This window comes from Gymnogyps californianus, chromosome 1, assembly GCF_018139145.2.
Source record: "Gymnogyps californianus isolate 813 chromosome 1, ASM1813914v2, whole genome shotgun sequence".
NCBI classification, from domain to species: domain Eukaryota; kingdom Metazoa; phylum Chordata; class Aves; order Accipitriformes; family Cathartidae; genus Gymnogyps; species Gymnogyps californianus.
Window position 1 is genome coordinate 203,130,732 of NC_059471.1, and position 19,290 is coordinate 203,150,021.

The 19,290-nt window shown below is 35.2% G+C and overlaps 2 protein-coding genes across 2 annotated transcripts in view; one reads left to right on the top strand and one right to left on the bottom strand.

Moving 5' to 3' along the window:
- The window catches only part of COG5 (component of oligomeric golgi complex 5), a 191,155-nt gene that overhangs the window by 28,112 nt on the left and 143,753 nt on the right, over positions 1-19,290 (top strand). The gene's annotated exons all lie outside the window — the stretch shown is intronic.
- Positions 5,248-6,570, bottom strand: GPR22 (G protein-coupled receptor 22). The gene has a single exon (XM_050915298.1). The coding sequence runs from the start codon at positions 6,547-6,549 to the stop codon at positions 5,248-5,250; it is 1,302 nt and encodes a 433-aa protein (XP_050771255.1). The 5' UTR covers positions 6,550-6,570.

A 19,290-nucleotide genomic window follows, 5' to 3' on the forward strand; every position in this document is an offset into this window, starting at 1 on the left:
TAAAGTAAATACACAGGAAAACATTTCTTCCATTCTGGCTCAATTTGTAATAATCACTGAAGTGTAATTTTAGCAAGGAACATAAAGATGTCTAATGATACTTCTCTTTCAATTTATTACTCTACAAAAATAATTAAATTGAGATAAAGAAGCAGTAATTGAAAACATACTGTGATAGTGAAACACACTCGAAGCATCAAGACAAACTGAAGTTATCTGACCAATACTGATTTGAGGGAAAATTCAATAGCATTTTTAAAAATTTATCACTGGGAACAGACATCGAATAACATTTTCTTTTCAGGTCTGTTCTTGGAATGCTTATACTCTGTATGTGCTTTGTACTTGGTAAAATGTACAGTTTATCTCTAGGAAAAGTGGGAGTAGAATAATGCACGCTCTCAGTTTGTCTGTTATTCTGTGTATAATTTGTTAAATCAAAAGCCTCTTCTGGAGTTGCTGTTCATGTCAGTCTCCCTTCTCCACCCAGCAATTTTGACAAAACCACATATCACACTCGATGATTCAAAGATAAGTTGTTCTTGTATTTTTGTTTATTACAGTCTAAAAAATAAGGTTAGCATTCTCTCCATGGCAGGTGCACGTTGCCCTCCACCTTTCTGTGGTCCTGATGGGCATAGCTGCCTTACAGTGGTTCCTTCCACCTTTTGCCCTTTTCCTCTTGACCTATACTCTCCACCTACTTCACATCCTTCTTCTTTAACACTCATTGGGTATGAGTCAATTTTGATTTTCCTATTAGTTATTGTGCCTGGTTTTTTTTCTTTTTTTTTTTTTCAGACCCCCCCCAGCAAAACAAAACCCAAACCCTGTGTTTAATTTTGCTTCTTGAATTGCACAAGTGTTCTATGAAGTAGAAAAAGGAGAAGGTAATTACAGAGTCAGATTCTTCTCTCCTGTTGGTGTAAGACAAATAAATTCAGTGATATTACAGCAGAATGTGTGAAGTGGGAGTGGAATTTGGCTGTTATAAAGCTTCAAGGTTTTAAGACAGAAGCTGATTGTCCTTAGCTATATGTTGGAGGTAATTTTGTTTGAACAATGGGGGAGGAAAGAGTAAGTTAGTGTATTCTATATTTTTTAATACTACATTGAAATTTTGCTACAGAATGCTGTATTCTCTCCTTCTAAAAGAGTTTAATGGCAACTAGTAACTAAAACACTTTCTTCAGAGGAAACAAACATGTCTAAAATATTCAGCTATCAAAGAATTCTGATGACTAGCACATACATTGAAGTTGAAAAAGAACTATTATGTGCATTGCAATATGATATACGTAACAGTTAACAGAGCAGAAAAACTATTCCTTGTGCCCAGGTAAACTATATAGCTTGCTGAATGTATTATTTCATTTAAAGAGAAAAAAAAAAAAAAAAAGTGGTGGTGGGGAAGAGAAGATGTTTAAGTATATGCCCCACCATAGTGCCTGTCTGTCCAGTTCAGAGATACTCTTACCAAAAATGCATCCATATAAATATAAAGTAGATGCTAATGTTGAACTCCACTTTTGGTGCGTATGGATGTATAATAATTATGTATTATGTACATGTGTGTATTTATGTAACAATGAAGGAAGAGAGATATATTGATCTAATATGTATCCGGATGCATATATTTTTAATCTAATATATTTAGAAATCACTGAAGTGATTCCTGTTCCCCTGGCACTAATGAAATAAACAGAACTTCTGACCATGTAGCAGTGCCTTGTAATCCGTAAAAATTGCTGCCAACTTGAAACTAGGTATTTGTAATGTAGTTACATTTCTGTTTCACTGGTTTGTGATGTACTAGTGTGTTAAGGTGTGCTTCTTGAATACTGTAATAGATACTGGCACTTTACTCAGCTTTTTTGTATTTTTAGTGTGGGCTAACCTCATTTTACAATGTAAAATTGAATGGAAATGCATTTGAATTTAAAAGACAACATAGTCAGATACCAGCTAATACTTAAGGGACAGAGAATATGTGGAAACTGGTGGTAGTTGCTTGTGTTTCTCAGATGTATTTGCTGGAATTAATATTTTTAGAGTCCTGTACAGTTCTGCTTGCCTTAGGCTGAGTGGTGTGAAATGTAATTGAACTAATGACTCACTGTGGTGAGATCATTTTAAAAAATGTAGTGGGCTTATTATTGTACAATACTATGGCATATATTTGCCCTTTTTTCTCCAGTGATGCTGCCTATTTTTGCGTTCTGTTTTAGTCTGTCTGTCAAGCACCCACGGCACACCTTCATATCCCTCCTAAAATCCTCTTCTGTATCTGTAGCATATACAGTGTTCCTTCACTAGTTACTCTTTATTTTGTCTAATTTGTGTCAAATCTGTCGTCTCTGTGGTACAGATCATGTATGATTCTGTTTTATAATGACTGCTGCGTGTGTATAGGATTGCAGATATTCTTACTTGTATTACTCTCTGCTCTGTGCAGAATTTTCTTCTGCAGACCTCAAAGTGTACTCCAACATGGTATAAGTCCTTTTTTTTTTTCTTTATTTAGTGAAAGATGAAGAACAGTAAATGTAAAAATGAACTTGCTTATATTCTTAAAGGCAATCAATGACTGTGATCAACATAGCCTTTAAAACCTGACTTAATCTCTCCGACTAATTCCTAGGCTGCATTTTCTCTTTGTTATGAAGTACTGCTTCATTGAATCTGACTTTCTAATGAATGAGCTTTTAACACTAAACATGTAGTTCTTGAGGATTTATTTAATTTTAAAAACTAAAGTCATGTTGTCAAGAAACCTTTCAAGTCTGAAATCTTTTCTTAAATGCTTATTTCAGATAAGGACATGATGTCAGCTTATTCTTGTGTTGTGGTCATTATGATTTCTTTTTTTCTTTTTAAATGAATGAATAGTATTTTTAATTGATTTAAGAATGCTTTATTGGAAGATAAGTAATCAATGAAATCATATTATGCCATTAACCCTAGAGATCCCACTTTCTTCTCCTTCTACTGTTCAGAATACAGAGGATAGCTAGGCAGAGAAAGGAAGAAGTGTTACCAAAAAGAAAAAACAATAGTTCCTGCTTAGATTTTTTTGCGCACATTTCTTTTCAGAAGAGCTTACTCCTGAAAGAACGTTTTTTGAAGTGATAAATTTGGAGCATATGGGATTTAAATTAAAAAAAAAAAAAAAAAAAAAGGCTTCTTGCATAAAGCCATTATGTTTACTTCCTACCTGCAACCTCTCAAATAAGATGAAGGTTTTCAATTCTTGTAGGAAACTAGGGATACTTGGATGAAATCAACACTGTAAGTGGGTACAGTTGAATGCAGGTGTTCATTGGGCTAGCTTTTAGAAAAAAGCCAGTGAAATTATGTTTGAATATATGTTACACAGTAATTTTAGATAACAAATTATTATCAATTAGATAATAAAACTTCTAGGTAGAATTTGGATGATTGTAAGTGGCTGGTCTTTGTGGAATATGGAGCTGTAGTATTATTTTTTTGAGTCTCCTGTTCTGGTAAGCTAAGGCTTGAGCCTAAGTGAACTAAGGTACATTACAAGTACTGTTTTGTTTTTTTTTTTTAACCACAGAACCAGTTTTGGCAATACACATATGATTAATAATTTAATGATGTAATGGAAAATAGCTTTTTATTCCCTTAAAACCACACTTTTTTTTTATATGCAACTTCAGAAAAGTGCTTCAGAAGTCCTCATTTGTATGTAATACTTTAATCAAACTGGCTCTCATATTCAAGGATATGCTCTGCTTTTTTTTTTTTTAATAGAAGCCAATACTTACTGAGAATTAGCCTTTTAATTATACTGGTAGCTGGTGACACACTGAGCAGTTTATATAACAAGACAAGTGTCATCATGCTAGTTGATTTTGCAGTTTTTTGTTTTGTTTCCCCCCCCCCCCCCCATAACTGGTAACTAAGTTAATGAATGTAGCCACTGTTCTTTGAAATTATGAATTTTTTAAGCAGGGGATAGTGCAAAGCACTCAACAAACTTTTGTTTGCATGAGTATCTTAATTCTTGCTTAGAGTGCTATGGATGATGATGACTTCTTAAGGCTTCTTGATTCTTCATTGCAGGTATAAGATGAAATAGAAAAAGGGGATGTAGAATGATGGTATACCATGGCCATCCAGAAAATACAGGAATAGGGTAGCTAGCAGTATTGGTGATTGGTTTGTGACAAAGCAGTTACATGGTTAGAACTGAATATCATCGAAGGAGAAGTAAAGTCAAAATAATACAAAAGTTATTGAGGGCAAGAAAATTATCTTCTACTTTAGCTGTGGCACTTGGCAGCCATGTCTATCTATGTGGATAGATGGTATGAATGAAAAATCTCTATATAAAAGGTCCCCATGTCACACTAGAGGTCTAGCTAAACCCCTCCAGTGTGAAAATCTAAGCCTTTGCACAGGAATGGCTTTGTTGGTTGGTTGTCTTTTAGCATCAAGCCGAATAACTTTCTTGTCTGTGGTTTTTGCCTTCGTTTAGCCTGTCTTTCCCCCTTACCCCCTCTACCGCTCCTGTGTAATTATTCAAAGTTGTGTATTTTCTATGTAGAAACTGTGGATCTGAGATGGTATACGCAAGACTTTTTACTTTTCTTAAAACTACTGTCTATTTTTGGACCAATGTAAATTTTCTTTTTCCCCCGTCACAATTAACTGATTCTGAACCATTAATTGAAGGACATCACGTAAATGGCTTTGTCTACACGTGCATGGTAATCGCATGCTGGAGGAATTTGAAATAAGTAGCTATCTAAATATGAGGTCAAAATGTGTCCAATTTGTAGCCGTATAGCATTCAGAATATCTCTGATCAATACTGTTTATGAATTAAATTTAAAAATACTGTATCATGCAAAATGTTGAATTTGTGCTTTAGAAAAGTATTCCCGAGTGGAATTTTTGTTTAAAAATTCCTTTATATTTACAGAGAAACTGAGCCATACAAATATTTTTAAAAGTTTGCATTTCTTTAAGGCTATTTATTTTCTAAAAAAGAGGACTTGAATATTTTTGACAAATATACACATGGTGTTACGCTAACAAACGGCCATGCAACATATGTCTTACATAATGAAGAAATTGAATATACAAGACCTATTCTATTTAACATATATATTGAAAATTTACAGTCTCGCCAATGGCTAAAAAAAGTTTTTCTTATTTGGCAGTATTTTTCTACAATTTGTTCAAATATTCCACTTGCTGTGTTTTGGTGAATACTGAAATCTAGTCAGTGACAACCTGAGGTACTAAACATTTCTGCCTTACTTCGTTGTCTTCAAAAGTAATCTTTTTGTTCCTTTTAGGCTCTATCCATGAGTTGTGTATTACAGCGTTATTTGGCATGGGATCTGCTTCCACTATTGAAACAACTCGCTTTTTCATCTTACTTTTCAAAACTTTCTGAAACTTTTGCCTTGTGAATGCATAAAGTAGAGGGTGAAATATAGTTGTTCCGTATGCCATTACTAGAAAACATAATCGCAGCTTTACCAAAAGGTCACTTGGGCCCAAACATAAGATGGTGGTGTTTAAAACAGAGATGGGTGTCCAGCAGAGAAGGAATGTTGAGATAATCAAGAGGGACATTCTGAAGACTCTCTTTTGCCGTTCTCGTCGCTCCCGGTGCCGTTTTACGGCTCGGCGTAGAGCAATTATGACAGACACAGAAGTCCTTACACCAAAGACAACATTTCTTCCTCCACTGCTGTGGGACACGTCCGTAGTCTCATGCTGAGTGGTCAAAGAAATTGTTTTTTTCTTTCTAGCTTTCTTCTTTTGTCCTGTTGTAAATCTTGTACCAATCCGAATATTTAGAGCCTGGAGTATTTTGGTGTATGTAATTAGCATTACTATAACAGTGAAGAAGAAGATTGGAATCTGAACGAGAAGGTGGTAGTACATTCCTAGCTCAGTGTGGTACTCGTTTGTACTCACGCACAAAAGTGTCTTATTTTCCCAAGTACTTGCACTTCGAAGACTGAAAAAGTTCACTTCAATGAAGGGAATCAGGAAGGAAAAAAGTGAAATGATCCATATTGACGTCATTAATATCACAGCCCTTCCCATGGTCAGGATTCGATTGGCAGGTTTTACAGAGATGTCATATCGGTCCAGAGTGATAGCAAAGACGTTGATTGCAGTTGACACGCTTGCAAAAGAGACACAAGCCTCGTGGAAGCAGCAGATGAGAGCAGTGTTGCTCTCCAGTGAAAGCAGAAGGATAACTATAGTTAGAGGAATACATCCCACACAAATTATTACATCAAGTACATGAAGGTTCATTGTAATTATGTTACTGACAGAATTGATTAAGTTGGATTTCATACAGTAAAGTACCAGCACGGTGAGGTTGCTGCCAAGTCCCAAAACAATTTCTAACATCAAAAATCCAGTGAGAGAAACTTGAAAGCTTAATGGATATGACAGTGGTTGGTACATGTTGGTGTCGATGTCATCAATGGCATCTTGAACTGTAATGTTAGATTCAGACTGCATGTTGACTTCCAGAATGGGGGAGAAACACATTCTTTTGTTGCAGTTGTTTTTTCTCCTGCAAGGTGAAATAAAATATGGAACTATTTGATTTCTTTTTTTAACACTTATTGTAGATGAATGCTGGGGAAGGAGGAGGGAGGAAAAGCATCTTTTCTTATCAAACTCTTGATTTACTGTATGTTTAGAGCTTTAGTTGGCATGGACTCAAAAGCCTGAGGATCTAGAATAAGGTCTTTCCTTTTTGAAGGAAAGCAGGATTTGTTTAAAAAAAAAAAAAAAGTGAAAAGCTTCCACTTAGGGAGACAAGGCTTTATTTATAGTGATGTGGTTTTTACAGAGGGCCCATTTGTTGAATAAACTATACTTGTGCATTGCCTTTGTATTGCGTTGAGGGTCATTTTAGAAGAATGTTGTTAAGTATTAACAAATTAGTACTCAAGATCATTTTAAAAAGGCTCTTGTGGAAAAAGAAAATGATAGGAACATGGGGCACTGTTGCTTATGTATCAGAAAAAGAACATTTAAATTATTTATGGCAATTTAGCAGCCTCTTTCTTATTAAGAGTTTGTAATAGTGTTGTGGGCTGAAACTTGAAGTTCTGTAATTCAGCAGATTTTTACAGAACTCAAAGACTTCTGTTCACTTTTATCTTGTGTGCATCTACATATACGAAACTTACTACTACAACAATTTTATGTAAGTATATATAATTTCAAATGCAAAACTTATGTGGGTTTGGGGGAGTGGAGTTTATTATAAAAATGCTATATTTCCTTTTTCTGATTTGAATATTCAGTTTCTTCAAGAAATCAGTGGCTACATGGAATGGAAGAGTATTTAATTTTATTCCAGAATAGATTTAGGGGAATAATTTTAGAAAATAATACTTAAAAAGAAAATTGTCTCTTTCAGGGTTTTGGGTTTTTTGTTTGTTTGTTTGTTTGGTTTTTTTATACAAACTGCTATTAAATCCAACAGATTTATATACATAGCATGTTTGTCTTAGGAGTAAGTGAGGTTCAAAAAAAGTAACATTGATTACATCTGAGAGATTTTTTATTTTGTGGCTCATCTGCTTTGTTTTACACATGCCAATAGGTTGTAAATGTAGCATCTGCATGTAATACCTGATGTTTGTATTATTTATATTGTCAGCCAGCTCTTGAGTTTGTAATGAAATGAATAAATAGAAGAGAGGTTATTCAATTTCTTGTTATGATACTTGAGGGTTTTTTGTTTTGTTGTTTTTTTTTTTTTAGGTAGCTTTAAATTTAAGAGGGGACGTACTTGGCATGAAAATAAATTTAAATGCGGACCTTTGTTCCATTCTGAATACATTAAAAATGGATAGCACTAAGGTGAACAAAAATGAGTTCTTTTTTAATGAAAGTATGAATTAAGTACACTTGGGATACAATATGCAAATGGATTTCATCTGCAGTTCTGAAAAGCCTCAATTGCACAATACTATTAATTGCAAATTGTACGATGAAAATTCTTGGTATGCTTCAACAGTTATTTCACATATGCCTCTTAAATACAAAAGATGTAAATTAGAACATATTAGTCTCAGGTGTGAAATGAAACAAGAAATATTTAAAAAGCTTTGTTTAATTTCTAATTTAGGCAACCTCTGTTAGGTTTATATTAACCCTCAGGAATACGATTTCCTCTGTGTAGGCTGTCCTGGCTGTGAATGGATTTCAAGAAACCATTCCAAATGCATTACTGGATAAATGGAGTTCTTTCGTATTAGCAAAAGCCAGGAGGAAATCAAAATCAGAGCTGCTAAAACAAATGACAGTCTATGCCAACTAAAATTTTGTGGAAACAGAAAACTTCAGATGTGCTAAGTCTTATGAATAGATTAAACATCACCTCCTTGTTGCATTGATTAGATTTCAGTTAAATAAAAGCAGAAATGTCAAGGCAGGGAGCTAATTTACCAATACATCGCCTTTCTGGACAGTGCCTGTTCTCTTGCAAATGCTGAGCAGAGGTGGGGTGCATGCAACTGCTGACCTACCTGTTCTCTGTGCCTCAAGGGCCTTTCAGATCATTGCAGCAGCTTGTCATAAATTGATACATGGTGTCACTGACAGATATTTGACATGCACTGTAACCTGGAAACCAAGTGGTAGCTGGGCTCTTATTTCGTTTCTTGCAGGTTTTTTTTTTTTTCTTTTTTTTGTTCCAACACTTCAGCAGCAAAAAATTCTGATTAAACATGGGGACTTCTTAATTGCCTGAGATACTTCTACAGACCAGTGCATATTCTGCGTGTCTGTTCTGAGTTTCAAGCCAGCATAACAAATAAACCTTCTTTTAAGTGTTGTTAATTTCTTTCCCCTGTTGCATTTTGTAGAAGCCTGTTTTTATTTTCCAGATTTAAAAAAAAATATTTCTGATCTCTGTGTTCAGAGTGTATGTAGACATCCTTTAGCTTATGGTTGCGTATTTCTTTCTGTAATATTCCTGCTCATTACTTTTGAGTGATGGCTTAGTCAAAGAAGTTGCTATACATCGTAAAATCCAGTTCATGTGCTTTGAGAGTAACCATGAGTTACCTAATTTGGTTTATTTTCATTTAAGGAGAATACATAACAGACCATAAAATTGAGAGAAAAATATCCATTAGTCATGACAAATAAGTTATTTAATGAGTAGTATAGAAAAAGCTTGGTTAAACCCTTATTCAGCTTGCTGGTGAAGTATGCATATTCTCCTTTTGGGAATTCATGTTTCATTGTTTCTTCATGCATCAGTAGTTTCCACAATTCTGGTTTTAAATTATAAATCCCTCTTTAAGAAATGCTCACCATTTTAAGAATCAATCATTGCACTCTTCTTTTAATGAAAATCTGAGCAGATGTGTCAGTCTTCCATGTATATTGTTGAAGTGTCATGCACGTAAATGGTAATGCAAGTGTGTTCCATGTTTTGTTTCTAATTCCTTTATGTCTTAAGAATACATTTTAGTGATGCATCCTGCTGCTTGTAGGTCATACAGCTAGAAAGATACCCGGTCAACTGCATTCTTCATATTGTCAGTTGTAAAACTGAATTAGTTGCTGCATGCCCTTGTGAAGGGGAGGAAAAAAAAGGTTAAAAGTAGGGCTTATAATTTCAAAATAAAGTAATGCAAGAATAGATTTTCTAATATCACTTATTTAATGAATAAAAGATCTCTAAAATTGGATCTTATAGATTACATAGAAAATCAGTTATTGTGTTCACTATTTGCTAGTAAAATCATGTCATTCTTCTGTCAACTTACATGAATTTAGTCTTTTGGACAAGTTTCCTGTTCTCCAAATAGTGCAGGTTACAAAAACCCCTGACTAGAAGCAGTAACTGTTGGATGTAGAGTGTCTGTGACTAGAGCTAGAAAATGTAGTTTTATAGCTCTTGTGAGCAGGTAGTTTATACATACAACTCTCTTGTCTTCTACTGAGAAATTGAGCAGAGTCAGTGAGCTTTATAGGAAATATGTTTTTGTTTAATTTGCACACTGTTGTAATTTCCTTTCTTGAAATAAATATTTAGCAAATCCATGTTTTTAATAAAGGCTTGAATGTACAGGGTAATGAAAAAAAAAAGTTTTAAAAAAACCCAACAAAAAAGGGGGATTTCTTGAGCAATCAGAGATTAGTCATATTAGCCAACCTTCATAAAGCAGTAAGTATACACTAATTACAGACTATCTGACCCTTCAAAGAGTAACTGAATGAATCTGTAACATATTTAATTGCTAATATTTGGAAATACTGCTGAGAGAGGAAAAAAATATTCCCAGTTGCATTATGTAGTTTTTTTCCCCAATACTGTATTAGCTTAAACTGTACTGTCTTTATGTTGTACGAACAAAACAGGTTCTTAATATTCTACAAGACTTTCATACAAAATAACATTTTTCTACCACTGTGTTTTTAATGGGGAGGGGGAAATAGCATTTGAATATTTCCTGGTCTCAAATATAACAAGATAGTAGCGCTTAATGTAAGTTGAATCTGATCTCTTCCCTTTTTTCTCCAGTTTTTTTTGTTAAATGTTGCTTATTCTGCATACCATAATAAGGAACAGATCTTACCTCCACTAAAGATTTGATAAATTCTTGATGCAGGTGAAGCAGTTCCAGGTTGGAGGGATTCATTTTGTTCACTTGTTAGCAGAGTAGAAGGGAAAGAGGGTAATAAGCATATCTTCAAAAAATGACCTTAATGAAAATTTGTGCCTGTACTGTGCCATTGTTTCAGCATACTGCTAATGTATACAACTGCTTTAGTTCTGGTTTACAGGCTGCTGCAGTCTCCCACTCTTCCTACTGTAGAATCAATAAGCATCTGAAAATTCATAATGAAAGTAATTTAACATACTGAAGGCTTCTTGTCTCCAGAGACACCACTGAGATTCAGGCTTTCTAAAAAAGAAAAGCAGTGCTTCTGAGAGGAAAGCTTGCGATGGGCAGCTTTTGCAGAATGACAGCCTACCTTGTCGCTTCTCCTCACTGCAGAGAGATGCAGTGCATTCACTAATTTTGATTGGTCAGTGATGTTGGGCTTAAATTGTGCTTCATATATGGGATTGATGCCCTCCCTCCCCCCGATTTATATAAGGATTCTTTTATAAAAGGACTAAATTTACAAATGATTTATGAATTCTGGAATATATTAAGGGTATGCCAGTTTTATTTTTACCTTTTCACTCTTTACTTTGTGTACACTGGAAACCACATGACACTGAAAAAAAAAAAAGGGATTAAACGTTTATTACTTAAAAAGCTTCCAACAATCTATATTTGAATTTGCCTACTTTCCATTTGTGATTTTTTTTTTTTTTTTTGTCCTAAGAACATCTCTGAAATAAAACTGCCTCTTTTAGCCATGCTGAATTTCACCTGATATGTTTATATGCAAGTGAACATTTAGGTCTTGTCTTGAACAAATTATATTCAGGACAAGTTGGTACCCCCATGTATATTAGGAAAATTTCTATTAGGATTCACAAAGATTTTTCAGACCCTTAAAATCAGTTGATAATTCAGTTTAATTCATGAATCAGAAAAGAATGACTTTTATGATCCATCACCGTGTACTATGTATCTGTAGTAGTGTGGGTTGTTAATTTTGTTGAAAAGTTAACTTCTAAAAAAAAATCTTATATGTTTCACATGAATTTTGCTAGAGACTTCACAGGTTTTTGTAAGGATGTCTTGCATGTTGTTCTTGACCTTCACTTTGCAGGGGGCAGAAGGTGTCTTCATTTTAATTTTTTTGTTTTGTAACTTATTTCTGAATCTGTTCTATCAGTATAAACAATGCTCACAACCACATAATGAGGAGTAAGAGAAATGTAGCACAATATCTGTTTTAATTTGTACTAATGCTAAAATAAACCTTGGAAATAAATTCAGTATACAACCCAAAATAATATTTTTTAAAAATCGGTTTGCTGTAGTAAGTAACTTAAGAATATCTGTGTATAAAATGTTCTGCTGGTAGTTTTTCATCTCGAATAAGTGGGGTGTGGGGGGTTTTCTGTTTTTTTTCCTTGATTTTAAAGATTCTTTTAATTTTTTTTTTAATAAAGTACTAAATGTTAAAGCATGGTTCTTACATAAGCAGCTATATTAAGATGGCAGTTTTGGTCAAATTTTGATGGGGTCCTCTGTTTTTAAATTGTTAATGCAATTATAAAATGCAATTGTGTCACTCATGTCTGCGTTTCTTCTCTTTTTCTCTGACAGCCATCCAATATATTATTTATCTTTAGGTAACAGCATACTTTATTTATTTTTTAAAATGGCTACATATCCGTCTAGTGTGCTTCCTGTTCGGTACTCTTTCACGTTCAGAAAATACCTAAATAAAGATTGCAGAAACTTTGAACAAAGATTAGTAGGTACCAGCAGACTATGCTGAGTAGCAAATGATTGAGCTCTTTGAGCTGTCTCTGTATCACCTGCCTCCCAAGAGCTTGAAGCCAGTGATAACAGCATAGCTCTTAAGGGTGACGTATTAAAGAGGATTCCTGAAGTGAAAGCATAAATACTAATATATTAAAGAGATTTACTTGCTTCACTTTCAGTATGACTTAGGATAAGTAGGGAAGCCTGTCTAAATTTAAACAGATGAATCTCCATCTCCCTTTCTAATTCTTCAGTATGTGCCTGAACAAAGATGGAGATACTGGATGAGCTGTACTGTTAGAAAGAAAAAGATGTATACACGGGGGAAGATTGTAACGGGATTTTGGATATGGCATGGATATGCGGTTCAAATGCAGGCAAAGGGGTCACAAAAGACTTCCTATATTACAGGAGGCGATAATGGAAAAAGTTTTATCTGCAAAAAGTGTTTGAGAGGAATGATAAGGAGCTGAGTTGTGAACATATCAAGCCTAAGTTTTCTGGAGAGAAAATCAGGAGAAGAAGCAGTACCATATGGAGGCAATCAGGAGTAGGTGGATGGATAGACATGCTTACAAGCCATTGCTGTGCAGATGCTAGTTAAGATGGTGTGAACAGATGACATCATCCTCAAAGGGTAGATAGGGAAGAGTGGGCAAAAAGAACCATGTGCAGACACCCAGCATAGACAGAAAAATGTGCTGTTCTTATACCTGTTTCTATATCAGTACAGAATGGAAGAGAAAGAATTTGACTGGTACTTTGGGTTTTAGGGGAGTGAAAAGTGGAGTGGAAGGGTAATCAGAGGGTAGAAATATTGGGGAACAGCAGGAGTCTTAAACCAGGAGATTGGTGATGAAGGGTCTTAGGGCTGAGAATGGCAACGCAAAGGGAGAGGGAGACCCAGAACGTGACAGAGAGTAGAGCTGTGACGGGTTGAGGCTGCTGGGTTTGATGTGGGGAGAAAACAAATGCAGAGGCAGGAGCTTGAAGCGGAGTGGAGCAGAAGGGAACAGAGGCGTATGCATGTAAAGAGGCACTGCATGCACAGGGGTAGAGATAACTGCAATTGCCATAGTATACACCCCTGTAGTACTTTTAAATTGAATTCAGGAGTCGTAACTGTCTGTTAGAGTATGTTTTTTCTGTTTTGCTGAGAGCAGGAAGTCCAAGAATTTGGAAGTTGTAGCATGTTTCTTGGTCTTCTTCCATCTTTTATCTAGTGTCTTACTTTTTACACACAGGAAGTAATGTCCTAACATTGACTGTTACTGCATTCCGAAACGGTGGTAGGTCGTTTGTAGATCTGGAGGTCTAAACTCTGCTGGTGAGTTGATAAGATCACCCCGAATGCAGTTTCTTGCACTGCAGTTTTTAGAAGAAGCTTACTTTGTTAAAAAGACTCCTTAGGCTCACAAGGTCTAGCAGGGCCAAATGAAGTACTCAATTCTGATGTTTTCTATCAGAGTCCTTGATTTTGGAGCTTTAGCATTCTTTTAATGTGCTTTAGGATTTAACTTTACATAAACCTATCACAGACTGTCTTAACATCCAGGTGTCATGGAACAGACACATTCATGAAGCTCTTCATTGGCACAGTTGGAAAACTGTTTGCTTACTTCCCTTGTTCTCTGCATGATTCTTTTTTCAGTTTCTACGATTATCTCCCCTGAATGCTTCAGCAGCACTTTCTGTTTCTTTCTTTGGGCTGCACGTCTTGTTTCCTAGTTTGAATCTTGCTGCCTATTTAGTGGCTATTTAGAATTTTACTGCTTCTGGGTCTAAAAATGTCATCTGTTCTCATATTTGCAAGAAATTTAGGCTCCTAACTCGTACAAATTTTTCAGTGACACATAATCTCTTTAGAGCTTAAGTCGCTTTTGAAAATGAATATTGGGTGATTTTGGACATCTTGCCCTGGGATTGTTCTTCAGCATTATTTACATGGTGCACCTGTGCTATTTCAGCTGGATAGATCCTCCTGTACCTTGCGCTTACCTACACTGGGCAGTGTGATGCCCAATTCTAGCATAGCGCTTCTGGATAGTTTAGTTTGTATCTGTTCTAGCAGCTTGTGATCCAGATCTAAAATGTGTTTCTTACCTCGTTGCATCTTAGTTTCCTCAGTAGTCTGTTGCAAAGAACTTTGTTAGAATGTTGGTGAAAATCCAGTAACTTTTATAGTATCAAGGAAAAATAAACAGTGGATAATAGCAGTTCGGGTTCAGGATTTATACTTATGTGCCCTTGTTATGCTGGATTTGTCAAGCTGTTCTGTTTTACCCGGTACTGAAATTATGGCTTGCTGGCCTGGATCATGCTGCAGCACGTTTTTATGTTGAAAAGGTGTAAATCTGACTCCTGTCCAGTACACAAGTTCTAGTTGTAAAGGGTTTTATTATTGTTTGAGTGATATGCTGAATAGATGACAAAATTGCTAGAATTTGTACATAAGTACCATTCTGACTCTGATGCTAATGCGGTCTTTTCTTTCTTTTGACACAAGTACTTTATTCTCATTTCTGTAGTCTATCGAGAACGATTCTAAGACTGTTATTCCTTTTCTGTAGTAAAGACTGACATCCACAAAATTAATTTTCCATTCAGTGTCCTATCCTTCATGTTTATTTTCTTTTCTCCGATTGTTGATTGCCATACAGCTTTATTTGTTTTGTTATTTTTATAATGACTTATTTAGGTTGGGTTTTGGGTTTTTTTGCATTTCTAACTTCCATTTTTCCCTTGCCAGAAAACATTCCTACACATGGGACATTGTTGATCTCAGTTTCTCCATTTTAGAATTACCTCCATAGATTTAAAGGTTTATTATATATCACAGCTTAATTACATATCACAGCTTAATTATATATCATTTCATTGTGCTTCCTCTTGTATTTGCAAAGATGTACACCTTTGGAAGCAACACAAAGACAAGTATTTTTAAATAGATATAAAAGATATTATATATAAACCATATATATATATAATATTATATATATTTTATATTTTAATATAGTTTTATGTATATAATGAATATATATTCATTTTCAAGATGCGGAGTTAATGTTAGCATAGCAGCATGAGTATGGAAAAATTACCTACTTATGCTACGAAATAAGAATGTCTTAGAAGATTCATTTGGTTTTGTGTAATTGTTAGGCATAGGTTATTTGTTCAGTAGTATTCCGTGTTAGTTCAACTATTGACCTTTTCAGCACTGAAAGTTCTTGTACTCATGAGGAAATGTGTAAGTTACAGAATGCCCTTTAGCAATTAATACTGAAACTGTATCTTGTTTTAGTTTTTCACAATAAGGTGATACCAAAGACGAATTACAGAACCAGTGCTGATTATCACTCATATATAGAGATGTCCTTTTCGTATCATAACAGTAAATTTGGTTTAGTGATGTAGCTAAATCATGGTCCTGCTGCATTATTGCACAATTATTTAAGCATTTTAGTTAAAAAAAAAAAAAAAGGAGTATCAATTACCCTCAGGAGGGAAGTATGGCTGGTAAATTTAATAGTAATTTGAATAACATCAGTCTGACTCCAGCTTTTCTCCATGGAGGTGGTTTGTCCTCTAGTATAAACATTCACAATGAATGGTGCTGCATCTTGTAGTAGTTATTGGCAAAATTTTAAATAGTCCCTGTAAATTTCAAGATAGATTTTTCATTTTTGTTTAAAAATTGCAATATTGCTGTGAATTTAGTTTTTCCTTCATTAAAATTGTACTTTGAGTGCTCTGAGAATTTGAGAGATTTTTGCCTTTATGAAATATTCTTAGTTCTAAGTTGGCAATTGCTACTGAATTTTAGTGAGGATTTTCATTATTATGGAAAGGCTTTTGGAGTTCTGACATCATATCTTTTGTATTGCTTCAAACATAGAAAGAAAAAAGCCACCTGCTTGCATTGTTTAAACTTGTGAAAGTGTGCTTGAAAGAATGTTGATTCCATAAGTTGGAAAGTAGTTTAGCATGATAGCTGAAGAGTGCTGAAGCTGGAATGCTGACACTGTGTGGCTGTAGAATGAGGAAATACTGCCTCGTGGTTTAAAGTCCCAGGTGGTTGCTTACCTTGCTTTCATCAAAATATTTTGTATGTTGGAAGAAGTTTTCAGTGTTATTCCCTGCTGCCTGGGTTGCTGTGTTGCCTAGCATCTCCAAGTCCTAGCTCATGAAGGTGCTGTGCTAGGTGCATGGCAGAATGGCATCGATATAAATGTTTCAGTAAGCTTTCTGCCTGGCTTATTACAGTGAATTGGATTCAGAGGTAGCTGAACTTAACATGCAGGGTTTAAACTTCAGGATCTGGTTCAGGATTCTCCATCAGATATCCTTGATGTTGTGGAAGCCGTACCTGGCAAAGTATGCAGCATGGGCAGGAGCAGCACTAGCTACCCTGTTACGATCCCCTGATACAACAGTTTTGTTACACACCTTCCTGGTGTAATATCCTTTAAGTGGAATTGCTAATTTAAAACAAAACAAGAAAACAGGAAGATTTTCTCCAGAGTTGTTTATTCAACAGAGATCTTTGATAGACTTTGTTTCTAATCATTTTTTAAAATAGGAAGGCAACACGATTTTTCTTAATTAAGACAAAATGTTCACATGGCATGCCTAGTACCAAGCATTCTTCTAGCTGAAATTAAGAGACAAAAGTCTTATGATCTTAATTGCCCTGTGAATAAAGAGTGAACACAACATGAATAGGTATCACAACATAAACTGTATCCCTTTAATTTCATTAAGATCAGCCACAGTGTAAGGGTTACCACCAGGGTGAGTTTATACATTGCAGTCTCGCTTAGTTAGCCCCTTGGCTGATTTGGTTTGGAAGCACTACAAAAAGTGCATGAGAAGGATCCGGTAGGCTTGCTACCTTTGAAATCAAGGTTCAGTGACCACACAGAGTAACTCTGCATGTTTCCATATAACTGCAGTAACAGGAGCATACTTTGCCTTCTTCAGACAACAAAATAAAACCTATGGACAGTAGTTAGATTCCCCCCGAGTAGTGAATGACTGCTATAAGTGGTTAAAACCATCTGTCAGGTCCCTGTGTTCAGTTCAAATATAGGAAGTCATTCACATCAGTTTGATAGTGGTGATATTCCTCACGTTAAGTTCTCAGAATCTGAAGAATATGCAGTACTACGTGTTTTCTTGTCTGATTTTTTTTAATGATGAAGTACTCTGACTTCCCCTCTTTGCCACCTTAGTTCTTGAGTTATTATTTTTACAAGGTTGTTCAGGGAAACTGATAGAAAATCTGTTTATGTAGTGCGATAAAAAGACATGTGAGAGAAGTTTAAAAGTAATAAGCTATAATGATAAATGCATAATAGTAAGGAAATTGAACTAAGCTAGTGCAGTGTGTTGGCTTCACCATTTACTCTGCTAAAAAGAATATTCATTTGATTGATGTGCATGTTGATCTAAATTTAGATTTGTGTTGGTATCATCTTCAGTTTATTTTCTTTCTTCTTCTGTTGTTTGGGTGCAGTAGTTTCCATAATTTCTATCTGTAATGTAGTTTAATTTTTTTTATTGATTGTTGAAAAATATGTCTCACTTTCTTAGGAGGATAAATGAAATAAAAATATGATACCCTTGATATTTTCTAGGTTTTTTTTAAACATACATATTGTAGCTCTAGAGTCTAAAATAAATACCTAAACTGTGTTTAATGCATGCATATGCATGCATATGAAGAACTAATTTTATCTATGAAGCTTTCAAATGTCAAGGATTTTTGTGCCTAAACCATAGTTTCAGTTTTTTTCCACCTCCTAAAGTATTTTTAACCTCACTGCATAATTGTATTTGAAATCACTTATTGTAGTACTGAAGCAAACCAGAGCTTATATGAAAAATGCTTTCATTTGCTGTTTTTTGGGGGAAGGCTGAGAGCAATAGTGTCAGTGGTATGTCTGAGGAAGGGAACACTGCTTTGCTTCCTATACGGTTGATGCGTGGAGGTGGCTTTGCAGGGATTAGGCTTGAAGCCTAGGTTTTATTTTACTAATAAAATCTTGAGAAACTGAAAGTGGTTGGTGGAGACATTTTTGTTACATCAATGGATGATGAGCAAATACATGTTTATGGAGAAAAAACTTGTCAAATTCTTCAACAGCCTTCACTGATGATCTACTTAGTAAATTAAAACATATAGGTAGAATGAGTTGCAGTGGTAGGAGCTATCAAGTGTAGTTGGAGTGGGAAAGAGGAAGAATGTTATTTGCATTATTTCTGGTACCTTTCAAAGTGGGAAACTTCAATATTACTAGGTAGGCTAGCAACTCTGCAAATTCATACCTACAGTTAGAAGCTCCTGGAGGAAATGTGGAAGACAGAATATAGCAAGTGCTACAACCTATCACCAGGAAAACTGTGTGAGTTATTACATCCTGACTCTGCCTGTTACCATGCTGTCTTTCTAAAAGAGAAATTTCAGTTCTGATACAAGTAGAGGTCTTCTCCAGTCCTCATTCTTTCCACAGTAGATACGGTACCCAGTGAGAAATGACTCCCCCTGAGTGACAGCTGAATATGGAGGAGAACATTATTTCCCTTATTAATTGAGCAAATTAGTTTTAATGTGAGGAAAGAATGGAAGGAAAGGAGAGCCTGCCCTTTGAAAGTGGTTACTATTTTAAGCCTGCTGGTGGTTAGGTTGGAAATGTTTTTCTTTAAAGTTGTTTTATGTTGTAATACCTTTTCTTCTGTCTCACTCTCCAAGGAGAAAGAAAAACTCAGCCAGCCCTTCCTGTTCCCCCCAGGGTAACTTTTTTTCCCCTGCAAATTTGTCATATATTCTTCAAAAACTTATTTTGTTCACCACTATCAAAAA